The following is a 12,494-nucleotide window of genomic DNA, read 5'->3' as shown; positions in this document are numbered from 1 at the left end:
ATCACAAGAAGCCTGGAAGGAGGCCACTGCTGGCATGGGTTCAGCAGGTTATAGATGTTAGGGCAAAAAGCTCTGGGATCCTCTGATTCTTTTCTTCGTGCTTACAAGGTGACTACTGAAGCTCCAGTCATCCTGTACACAGTGAAACAGGAAAAATAAGGATGGGGGTAGGGCTATAGGGAGGCGTGTACTAATGGAATACTTCTCAGAAGTCCTTTCAACAGATTTCGACTTTACACAGAATCGTGGCTTGGCCCAGACACATCACTGCATGCTCCAAACGTCCTTTTGGGTCTGTTATCTTCTTCTGTGTGCAGAGTCCAGCAGGCTTGAGAGGGTTTTTTGGACACCCTGGGTAAGATGTTAACATGGCACTCTTCCAAAGTCCCACCCTGCGGCCTGCTAGCTGACTCCAGCATACAGGTGTGGTGGTGTTGTTCTCGTTGTTGTTGTTTTGGCTGACACAATTTTTAAAAATTTGAACTACAATGAGTCTACGTAGGGCATTTGCTCCAGTTTTTCAAAGATCCAGTTTTACACTGTTATCTTACATCTAGCTTGTCTGAATTATATACATGCCTGGTCTCTGAAGGATTTGGATTTAAGACTTCTGAAATATCTTTAAACTATCTGTTGAACATTTATTTAGACTAGAGGCTGAAGGCTGTTGGGAAAAAAGACCCCCTGGTGGTAGAGGTCTGCCTCTTCTCTACTCCCCTGAGCAAGTGAGTTCTGGTCCCAAACTCCCGTATATGGTCTACTCAGCAAAACAAAAGCTCTGCAATTAACCTGACACCCAATGGGAAGAAGAAATTTGGCAATGATTTACTATTATTCTAGAGCGCGTTAGGAGGGCTCTCTCACCAGTCACCCATCCACTGAAGCAGTTTATGAAAACGTTTCCTCCCTGAGAATAATTCTGGTAGTGGATTACCTTCAATTTGCCACACTTCCAGGGATATTTTGGTGCCATTAAGTGACTGGCACCCCCAGGCCATCCGGCTCTTGTAACACAGCACACTTGTGATGTTTCCAGACAATGCGGACACTGCAAAGGGGGCAGTTTTTGACAAGGAAATAGTGAGTACAGGTAGAATTTGGATCGCCACTAAGCCATCCATGTGGATTGTTCAAAGCAGGAAGATGACATCCTACATCTCGAAGAGGGACTGGCCAAGGGGGCTTTCACTGAGTCTTGCCCAATGTGCTGGGTCTGGATGTGTGCACACCGAGAGCATTCCTGGCAGGACAAGTAACTTTGGCAAAGTCACTGACAGATCTCAGGAGTGAAGGGGATGTTTCAGATCTGTCTAAGATCTAGCCGGTGCCTCACGCCAAATCTCAGCACTACTTTTTCTAAAGCTTTTCAGTGACTGTCTGTAGAATCCTTGGTGTTTAGAAATCTCATAACTTAGGGTTCTTTATATATATAAATTTTTTTTTTTTTTTTTTTGGTGGCACTCGGTCTTAGTTGCAACTCGCTGGCTCCTTAGTTGCGGCACATGGGCTCCTTTAGTTGTGGCGTGCGAACTCTTAGTTGCAGCATGCATGTGGGATCTAGCTCCCTGGCCAGGGATCGAACCCGGGCCCCCTGCATTGGGAGTGCGGAGTCTTAACTACTGCACCACCAGGGAAGTCCCAGTAGAGTTTTTCTATAGCAAATTCAGTCCATTGTTAAACCTGAGAGAACCGTTGCGATCAGCAACATCAGCACAACTGCCAGTCGCTGCCACTCATTTGCCCTGTAATAACAACCCTTCCTGGTTAATAGCAAAAAAATCTGGCTAATGAAATGTAGTGGCACTATGTTTCATATCTAAAGCAATTAAAAATATCTGTAGTGAGCATCTATTATTGGGAAAAAGAGTGATTTTTGCCCACTTCTTAATCTTCCCAACTGCCCTCTAGGGCAAAAGAGCTCTCCTTGGAACCTCAGTCCATAATAAACATATGTGAACAAATACACACATTAGGGTGTAAAAGGATGGTTTCTTAACTGGTCTTTGAGTTACAAATAATCCCTAAAAAGTGGCTTTCTCAACTAAATATGCAGACATTACAGTGTATTTATAGTGATTAAAAACTGGAAACAAACTAAATATCCAAAAATAAAGTTTAAGCAAAATTATGTTCCTATTATGTCATGCTCTGCAACAATGAAAAATGATTTTTACAAAGAGTTTTAAATAATAAGGTAACATACTTATTAAATTTATAGCAAAAAAAATCTGCTTGATGCAAATTGTTACACGGTATGTCACAACTAAGTATATATTGTAAGAAAGACTGGCAGGTATGTGCTAAAATGTTAACAGTGTTTTCTGTGGGTGGTGAGAGTGGGAGTAATGTTTTTTAATTTCCTATTTTAATATCATAAATATGCTGCTTTTATAATGAAGAAAAACGAGCAACCCAAAGGTATCTTTTCTGTGATACTGAGGGGATTCTTCCCAAGCCCAAACCTCTCAAAGGGACACATCCCATCTTCTACCCTATGGTGCAGACAACTGTGAAGGGGGAAAAATAATCCTTTCAAATACATTGACACTGTTAGAAAACGCCTATCCAGTGTAAACACAGAACCAAAGGAAATGCATAAACATTGAATATTATAAGGATATGCATGAACACAATTCTTCCTCCTGAATTTGTAAGCAAATACCCATGACTATATGAAGTTGGCTTGTTGGAATACAATGTAAGGGAGACAGAGGGTCCTTGTCATTTCCAAAATTAGTAGGGATTATCATCACCAATATGTTAGATGCTCTCCCCCTTCAAAAAAAAAAGAAAGAAAAAGAATGAAGAGTCTGTATCAGTTTTTAGAAGTACTTAAGGAAGAATATCTTGAGCCCATATATAGACTAAGAACTATTAACAATAATCAAAGAAACACTAATGTATAATAACTAGAAGCTAAAACAAGGTCTTAAAATCTTCCCTTGGGAAACATGTTTTCATGAAACTCAACTGGACAAGGCTATTCTCCTCCATCCCCACTCATTGTAGGGCAGTATGAAAAAGCTAAAAAAGTGACATGCAGATATTTCTCCTGTACAGTGTACAATGAAAAACAGTATTCTCTAACTCAAATATGGAATAATGTAAAACTTATCAGTGATTAATGTATTATAGTTCATAAAAAAGGATAACCTTCCACAGAGTGAAGTTTTAAATGCAATACTGTATTGCAATACTTACACTAAAAAAAACGCAGTCTGTGTGTAGGTTAATATTTTTTTCACAGAGACATGTGAAACATGTCTAAGGTTACTAGATATGGTCTAAACAGCAAAAAGAGCAACCCGGATGTTTTCATAAATAATCATCAAGATGTTCCAAAAATTGTGGACTGACATTCTCATAAAATATTTGAGTCAATGCTTATGCAAGTGTTTCATTTTTTTAAAAAAACACCCACAAAACTCATTATATTATTATGGTTAGCAAATCACAAAATAACAAAAGCAAACCATTAGAATAGACTCAAAACACTTTTTGAATGGTATAGTTATTAAAAAGAAATTGAGTACAGAATAAAATTTTAAATGGCTTTATACAAATATTATTATATTTTTCAAGGATGGGATAGGGAGTCTGATTTATGATTTTCTAAATTGTAAGGTAGGAAGGTATATCAAATTTTAAGGATGTCACACGAACTCAAAACTTTACTAAGGACTTAGATCTTCAGTAGATCTACTTTTTAATTTTGCAATCTTATGAACCTGTAGCATGGACACACAATTTTTAAAAATGCACCCAACTTTTACATGAAGATAAAACTAGAAATCATCAATAATGAATAGTTTTATGCTGGTAGAATCTTCTTGGAATTATCTTGATTTGGAGGACATTAACTTCTATTGGCATAATTATGAGGCCGATTAGAAAATATCTACTGGGTTTCTTTATTTTGGTTAAGAGATTGGTTGGAGAAATTCAGGAGTTGCTACTTTACCTCTTAACACTCTGCACTCTGCTTTCCCTGCCTCCTCACTCCACACTCTGTGACTCAGAAACTATTTTCAGAGGACACCTGTTTTAAATGGATCCACAGGAAATACCTATGTTGTCTTTTCATAATCTGACCCTGCATCTGGTTAGCTGAAATGCGATGCTGCCCACAGAATGAAGCAACTTCAGTGTGACAACATTTACTGGAAGGCGGAGGGAATCCAGTTTATATTTATTTTCCTTCCATTAAGCCCTGGTATTGGAGTGTAGGAAAAAAATCAATAAGGAAAAGGGCAAAACCAGTTTAACCCTCAAAAGATTAGTATTAAATTACACAAACGGGTTTTACATCCAGACTCAGGATGATCTACTCTTGAACTGAATGTAATCTTGCAGCAGAAACTTATCTGACACTCCTTTCTTTACAACGTTTTATTTATAACCCCCTGTCCACAGTTCACAGTCTGCCTTGTTATATATTGATAGGATATTTATAAACCCCCAGTGGAAAAGTGCAGGGCAGCCTACCCACTGGAATAGAATTAATAAGGGGATTTCATAGAGATTAACAGTAGTCTAACACTAAAATTCCAGTTGGGTCCAAAATAAGGCAAGTCACTCGGGGGCCCCGTTTCACGGGTTTGCACCCCGCCCCCCCCCACGTGCGCGCCTCCACCGGTGCCACTTGGCCAGCAAGTCCCCGAGCTGGACCGTCGACCCACACTGGGGTCCGCTCCTTCCGGGCGGGGTGCCCGGCCCCCGCGCCCGGCCCCGCGCCCGCTCACCCTGGGCCGCGCTCCCTCTCCGCCCGGCCGCTGCCGCTGGCCGCGGTCCCCGGAGCTCGGCGCGCGCTCCCCGAGCCCCGGTAGCCCTCGGAGGCCGCCCACCCGCTCCCGGGGCTCTGAGGGGCTGCCCCGGGCCGGGTCTCCGGGGCCCGCGAAGGCAGGAGCAGAATGACGGAGATGACGAAAGAGCTGACGCCACACCGCCCACCCGGCAGCCGCCGGTGCCCGCACACACCGCCCCGCCCCGCCCGCGAGGTCGCCCGCGCGCTCGCGGTCGCGCCGGTCCCGCGGGACACGTCCCGCCCCGGCGCCCGCCCGCGCGCCCGCCCCGCCCGCGGCCGGAGTTCCCACGGCGCCCGCCCGAGCCCTGCGCCGCCCGCCCTCCTCGTCGCCGAGCCCGTCCAGGCCTTTCGCGAACATGGCGCTTGTCCCTTGCCAGGTGCTGCGGGTGGCCATCCTGCTGTCCTACTGCTCTATCCTGTGCAACTACAAGGCCATCGAAATGCCCTCGCACCAGACCTACGGAGGGAGCTGGAAATTCCTGACTTTCATTGATCTGGTAAGGCCGCCCCCCTCTCCCTCCCCCGTCCTCCCCTCACCCCGAGCCCGGGTGTGTTTGTGGGTGCGCCGGCACCTGCGCGCGTGCTCCAGCATCCACCCCGGTCCTCGCCTCTTCCCCAGTGACTGCGTCTGAAGGCCAGGCTGCCCCCGCAGCAGCACCTTCTGTAGCACCCAACGTTACCTGGTAGCTGGGGCACGAGTGGAGGTGGGGCGCAGCCAGGTGGTGGGCTCTTTGGAGGGGAACACACACCTGCTTCTAAGAGGTGACACGGGAAGATTCTCAACTTAGCAACTGGACCAGACGACCTTGATCATGGGCGGCCTCAGCCCCGTTCGCCCCCAAGGTGCTTTCCAGAGCACCCACCGTGGGATCAAGTCGCAGCAGCTGAAGGAAACTGGGTATTGTCGAATTACTTGGCGCTTCCTCTGAAAGGACTGTCCTCCTAACAAAGGAGAGAAAGCTCCTCATAAAGAAGAGAAATCGCCTAATAAAGTTGTCTTCTTTGCATCTGTTTTTGCCCATTGTCAGTAATTTACTTCCAACCTCCCGCCTCCCCCCGACCCAGAAGCATTAGAAGAGAGCTTTTCAAAACGCATTCACAGTGGGACTTTATACTTTGCCCATCTTCCCATGTAAAAGTTCGCAGTAGTTCGCATAAGCAGCTCTTCTATTGGCACAATGATGGCCTTGGCAGTTGGAGGGTTTTCTTTTGCTTTTTAACAGTTTATCCACTTCTGGCACTAAAAGGGCTGGAGAAATATCACATGAGCATAAAACCCAATAAGGACATGGGGTGGAACCTAGGAACTTCAGGGTGAAAGGCTGGCTCAAACATACACTAAAAGATGGTCAAGTATGGACAGAGAATTAAAACAAAAGCGAGGAGTTCTGAGGACGAGAGAAAATGTAGAACCAATTCCTGGATTGCCAGAACTGCCCGTCCAAGGTTATACACAAGCAAGATTGTAATCTCTAATTGTTGACCCTTCAGTTTGATGAAGAGAACTTGACACCTGTTTTAAGATACTTCCAAAGGCTTAGGATGCTTCAAAGATACGCAGTCAGCAGGTTTTTGTATAGAAATACCATTTTAAATTTGTATCATGTTAGATACTTTCAGAGAAGAGTTTAAGTCCTTTTCCCCAGCACTTTCCAAACTGGGCACCAAGACTGACCAGGACATAGAGCGTTTCAGGGGTTTCAATTTTCAATTCCTCAACTTCAAGCTCTTTCTTGAAACTGATCTGTTTCTGAACACGGGTGTTGCCTGCCGGTTCTCCTTTCTTCTGCCCTGTTCATCCAAGGGACAAGCACGTGACAAGGCTCTGTGCTATATTTATCTGTTCCTTTTAGGATTCAGGAGATAGACAGTTGTCACTAGAACTATCTTCATATTTGATTGAAAAACAAAGTCAGACTTACCTTGACAGAAAGTCTTCTTGGGTTGATTGGCTCGTCATTGAGGATTGGCTCTACCTTTTATGTTATGTAGCAGACTTCCGGAGACTGAAACCTGCAGCCCTGAAGTTGTGATACATATGTATCAGAGTGTTAGAAATCATGTCCCCTTTTCAACTGTTCAAACTTATGTTAAAAATATTTAGATGTTATTTTAAAAATATGTGCATAGATTTTCAGAATTTACTGGCTATGTGAACAAAATTTCTCTTGGATCACTACCTTATCCCATTTCTCCTGATCTCACTTTGAGCTGGCCCGTTTGAGTGTTGTCAAGGAACAGCACTGAGCTGAAATACGGATGGAAACCCCACCAGAACCATAGAAACTATGAACAGTTCTCAGAAGCACCTTTGCATTAGATATAGTTTTGGGGGCGCAGGGGAGGGGATTAGCAGGTGAGAGCGGTAGAAATTGAGGGTATTGTTAACCCATGCGAGAAGTGACAACTCACATTGGCATTGCTTACTGTGCGTTATAAAACAAGACTCACGAGAAACAATGTACCTCTCATAACCTTTGAGTGACGTGAAACTGTAGTAGAGCCAATCTGACTCTGCTTAAACTGTCATACACTTTATATTTTAGCATTTGGTGGTTGGACCTGCCTGTTTTAAATAATAATCATGGAAAATATATTTTTGTCTCCCAGAATTCAGGCCATAAATTCAAATTTGAAACTTTTACTTTGTTTCATATTTAAATTCAGTTTGTATAGGGCCTTCAGCCAATCATTCAAACTTTTTATCTCTGTGGCTTCTGATTAAAATATAATAAATCTTTAATTGAGGGTTCCTGTGAGAAAATATGTCTAGAATATATTCAAAGAAACACTCATGCAAAGTGTTATTCTTTTTGTTATTAGAGATTTAGAGTCTTTGGAGCTTAAGCATTGTACAGCTGTTAAAACAACCAGCCTGTGAGTCCCTAATATTGGTATGAAAAGATTAGGCTACTATAATTTACCCATTTAACTTTTCATTTTTCTGTGTTAAAAAAAGCTGAAAAAACTTTATTACTTAGTGCTTTGGACATTTTTAATGATTCTAACTAAGCTCATTAGAGCAATTTTGGAAGAGGGTTTAGCTTCTCAAAACTTCAGTGAGATGGCCCTTGTCCTAGCCAACTTGGATCACAGAGAGTCAGGACATTTATCCTGGTGGCCACAGTCTGATTCTATGATCCATGGCATCAGTGTACCAGAATGTAGCTCAGGAATCTCAGGCGACACGTATCCAGGATCATATGGTTATGTGGCAGGGCCCGTTCCAGCTATATCCATACCTTACTTTGAGTATGAGAGTCATCCCAATGGAATCAGAGCTCATGGTAAAAAGTGAAATGAAAGTAATTGCATAAGTGAATGAATCTGCATCATTTGAAAAAAATTCATCAGCTGTGATACCGCTTAAGAAGATATTTCAACATTAGTAATGTTCAGTAATCTTATACTGTTATCAGTAATGTTATACTCTTATTGTTATTCCCCAAGAGCTTCTTTTCCTAGAATCGAAGAACTGTAAAAGAACTAAAAGTGCTTCAGGAAAATTCAAGTAAGTAAATGGAAATGGAATACTGTCTCCGCATGATAGGCAGAATAATAGGCCCCCAAAGCATGTCTACATCCTAATCCCTGGAACCTGTGAGTATGTTAGGTTACATGGAAAAGTAATTAAAGTAGCTAATCAACTGACCTTCAAATAGGGAGATTTGCTCAGATTATCCATGTTACCCCAAGGTTTCTTAAAAGTGGAGGGAGGCAGGGGAGAAGAGTCAGTTGGAGGAAGATGTGATGGTGGAAGAAAGTCCCAGAGAGGTGCAACATTGCTGGCTTTGAAGATGGAGGAAGGGGCCAGGAGCCAAGGAATGTGGGAGGTGTCTACAAGCTGGAAAGGGCAAGGAAATAAATTATCCCTAGAGCCTCCAGAAGGAACACAGCTCTGCTGACACCTTGATTTTAGCCCAGTGAGACCCATTTTGGACTTCTGACCTCCAAAACTATAAAATAATAAATTTGTGTTTAAATCACTAAATTTATGCTAATTTGTTGCAGCAGCAATAGAAGACTAGTACACTTGGCTCTAAATCCTGTGACCTAGAAAAAAAACCTTAAATGTTGTTGTACTGATGTGGTGACTCAGCTAGTTCTTTATGTGTATTAGATAACTGGTTAATTTTAGTTTTAACCAGAAACTGTGCTGAGGGGACATACATGTGACAACAGGCAATATGAGAATCTATGAAAATGGAATACCTTTGGAAAAACTGGGCCTTTTCTTTACTGTGAAGTATTTTAGAAATTATCGTTATGAAACATGCCATGCTGGGAGGAATACTCTTAACTGGAAATAAGCTGGAAAGAAAAAAAAATTAAACTGACTAATGTTCAGATATTTTCTTAACCAGTATCACAGCTGATGGATTTTCTTCAAATGATGCAGATTCATTCACTTATTCACTAATCAAATAATTTCCAAAGTTATATAATAATTGTCCCCCAAAATAATAGAAATGAGGAACCAATCAAACCAACATACATAAATTAAAAGAAAAAGGAAACTGGATGTTGAGGCCTCAAAGTAGTGCTGGAATACATTGGGTGTTAGGAAACATTTGAATAAATGTAACTTTCCAGATGTTTAATGAGTATTCTCTTCTTGTCCCGTTTCCTCCTAAAAACATTCAAAACACTACGGATTTTTTTTTTTTTTTGAAATTTATCAACCAGAATTTTATTCCGCTCTAGATGGTAGAATGTCTAACACGTGAATAAGAATCAACTTCTTTGAAAAACATGAACTGGACATTTGTTATAAAAAATTAATATTGATTTTGGATTTAAGACGCTGTAATTTTTAAAGGTTGAAATGGAAATGTGATGATCCCATTTGCTCTAGTTTGTGGTACTCACCATGTTGATAGTTATCATGTCTTAGGGCTCCAGTATATTCATTATTTCTCCTATACTGACTTCCCATTCATGCACAGGCTGCACACTGGTGAGGCCCTACCTCCTCAAAGTGTGGTGTGAGGACCAGGAGTGATCTTATCTGGGAGCCTGGTAGAAATGTGGACCCTCCAGCTCCACCCCCGACCTTCTGAATAAGAATCTACCTGTTAATAAGATCACTAGGTGATTCTTTTTCACAGTTTAGTTTGAAAAATGCTGCTCTAGGTCATGCTGGTTTTGTTCTGTAATTTAACATGGAATAGCTTGTAGGACACAGCCTTCATATATTAATTCTGCCAACTATATTTAAAACATATTTAAACATATTTCAAAATATATTTAATTATGTCACTTTTACTGTGACATAGTTAAAAACATGTTGTAACAAAATTACAACTGTAAAGTAAAAGAAAGAGAAAAATATGTATTTGGCACCAAGGGTAAGCTATTTGTTGCAATTGAGAAACAAGTTTGGCTAATCTTTAGGGAAATCAGGTGAAAAAGAATACACATTTGATTGCATTGTCTCTACTGTTGGAATAAAGGAAGCATAACAATTTATCAGGAAAAATACAATTCTTTCCAGACACTGACTTGGCAAGGTTATTTATCACTCAGCTAGTCATATAAATGACATCGGGTAGCATAGCAGATAATGCCTTTGATTGTTTTCTAGCAGATTATCTATAGAAATATTCTTATTGTTGATTTTTTTAATATTATGATTTTATGAAAGCCAAAGGCATGGTCTTCTGTTTTGACTGGGTGAAGGCATTTTTGCCGAGGTTTAAGGTAATATAATCTGGGTACTTATTTTTGTTATCTAAATCCGTTTTGCAAAAGAATTTGAGAAAACCACAGAGTGAGCAGGATAAATAAGGGCTCAGATGTTGAAAAGCTTGGGGTGTTCAAAGAGCAGGAAATGGTCAAGTACAGCTGGAGGATACATTTTTTGCTTTTAGACACACTAAGAATTTTTGACCTTTAAAAATGTTTAAAAGGGAGAAAAAACTGTATAAGTATACTAAATGATGCATTTGAGTTTGTCATATTTACTTATATACTTATAATAAAATATTCTTGACCCCATTAAATCCATGGCTTAATTTTAAATAGGAAATAAAATATCTTGAGAAGAGATTCTACATACTATTATGTAACTATGACACTTAGCTTTGCCAGTCAAAACCGCAGAGTGCCATGTGAAGGCCAGTAGTTCATTGAGTAGTCTGAACAAAATTAGATTGGTTTGTTTTGGTTTGGTTTTATCTATTTTTTTTTTTTTTTGGATATTATACAAAGAGGGTGAAACTGCAAATTTTTTTTCAGTACAATCAGACTTGACCCTAAAATGCACGTAAACTTTAAGGATTAAATAATACTTTTTCCTAACCTGGGAGAAGAATTTTGAGTATAATACTTTACACAGAGTCCTTTTCCCCCTCTTTGAAAGTGTTTCTTTTGGATCAAACATAAAATTGGGGCCTGGTTTTGTCAGAGTCGGGGAAATAGTTGATGATACAATCTCTAATTCCCTTTCTTAGTTGCAAATGTTATTGAAATTACAGAGTCATCTGACCATGTTGAGGTCACTTCTTTTCCCATCTCTGCCATCCCCCATGTCTGGTATACCATTTAACAAAATTGGTAGCTGCTCTTGAGGCTTTCATTTGTTTCTCTGTGTTCCCCTGAAATGTCATATGTTTCTGTGGAAGTGTGAACAATATTACAGTTTTCCATATTGAATCAGATGTTCCTGTGATCCAAGCACACTTGGAAAAATCTTACTGCTTAGGATTCCATAACAACATATCTTTTGCGTCTAGCAGCCTGTGGCTAGACAGTTAAAGGGCCCCTGTCTCACCTGCAGGGTAGTCCTGCCAGAGGACAGTGAGTACAGACCTCTCTCTGCATGTGAGAGACCCCTGGATCAGATCCATCGTGGAGGGCAGCAAGGTATGCAATGTTGCTTTGATAGGCTGGATCAAGACAGGCTAATTGGGAATCACCAGAGAAATTGCTTGAATTCACCAAGTGATAAGAATACTGTCATTTTGAATCTTGAGCAAATGGCATGTGTTCATGACAGTGCTTTAGAAGCATGGAATTCTAAAAAGTCTGTGAGACAATGGTCTAGCCCTTTCAGATTGACATATTTAGAACTGTCAGGCTGTATTATAACTTAAAATTTTAATTTCAAAACTACATAAAATTCCAGAAAATTTGTATAATACTGGAAACCGTAGGGAAGCAAATATATTCCATCTTAAGTATCCCTAATTTTCAGTGCATCTTAGCATTGTAGTGCTTCAAGATGGTATTTACTTCAGAACTTCATGAACACTCAGAAACACACATAGAGGGAAAGTCAGACTGCATATATATGCATGTATACATTATGTGCATGTATGTGTATATATGTGTGTGCACATTTATATATTCAGATTTCAGAAAAATATTATTTATAAAAATTATTTTAAAATTATATTTAAATTAAAGGAGATACCAATGTTAGTATTTTGGCATTTGCCTTTTGAGCCATATATGTACTTTTCTTTAAAACAAAAATTCAATATGTACATATGGTTTGTGTAAATTTGTTTTTTAAAATTAATATACACCGTAATTCACTTTTTTTGGTGTGCAGTTCTGAGTTTTGACGGATGCATAGTAGCCACCACCACCATCACCTAAAAATATTAAAATATTCCCTTGTGCTGTCCCCTTATAGTCAAACCCTCGCCTGAATCTTAACAATCACAGGTTTGTTTTCTATCTTGTA

At 40.5% G+C, this 12,494-nt stretch overlaps 1 protein-coding gene across 1 annotated transcript in view; it reads left to right on the top strand.

Moving 5' to 3' along the window:
* The first annotated feature begins 4,786 nt into the window (after positions 1 to 4,786).
* AIG1 (androgen induced 1) overlaps positions 4,787 to 12,494 on the top strand; it is a 233,637-nt gene continuing 225,929 nt past the window's right edge. The window contains 3 exon segments of the mRNA XM_007114298.3: positions 4,787 to 5,001; positions 5,004 to 5,062; positions 5,065 to 5,301. Of these exon segments, the coding sequence (XP_007114360.2) occupies positions 4,911 to 5,001; positions 5,004 to 5,062; positions 5,065 to 5,301 (387 nt within the window). The 5' untranslated portion in view covers positions 4,787 to 4,910.

This window comes from Physeter macrocephalus, chromosome 10, assembly GCF_002837175.3.
Source record: "Physeter macrocephalus isolate SW-GA chromosome 10, ASM283717v5, whole genome shotgun sequence".
Lineage (NCBI taxonomy): Eukaryota > Metazoa > Chordata > Mammalia > Artiodactyla > Physeteridae > Physeter > Physeter macrocephalus.
This window is presented reverse-complemented; position numbering and strand designations above follow the sequence as displayed.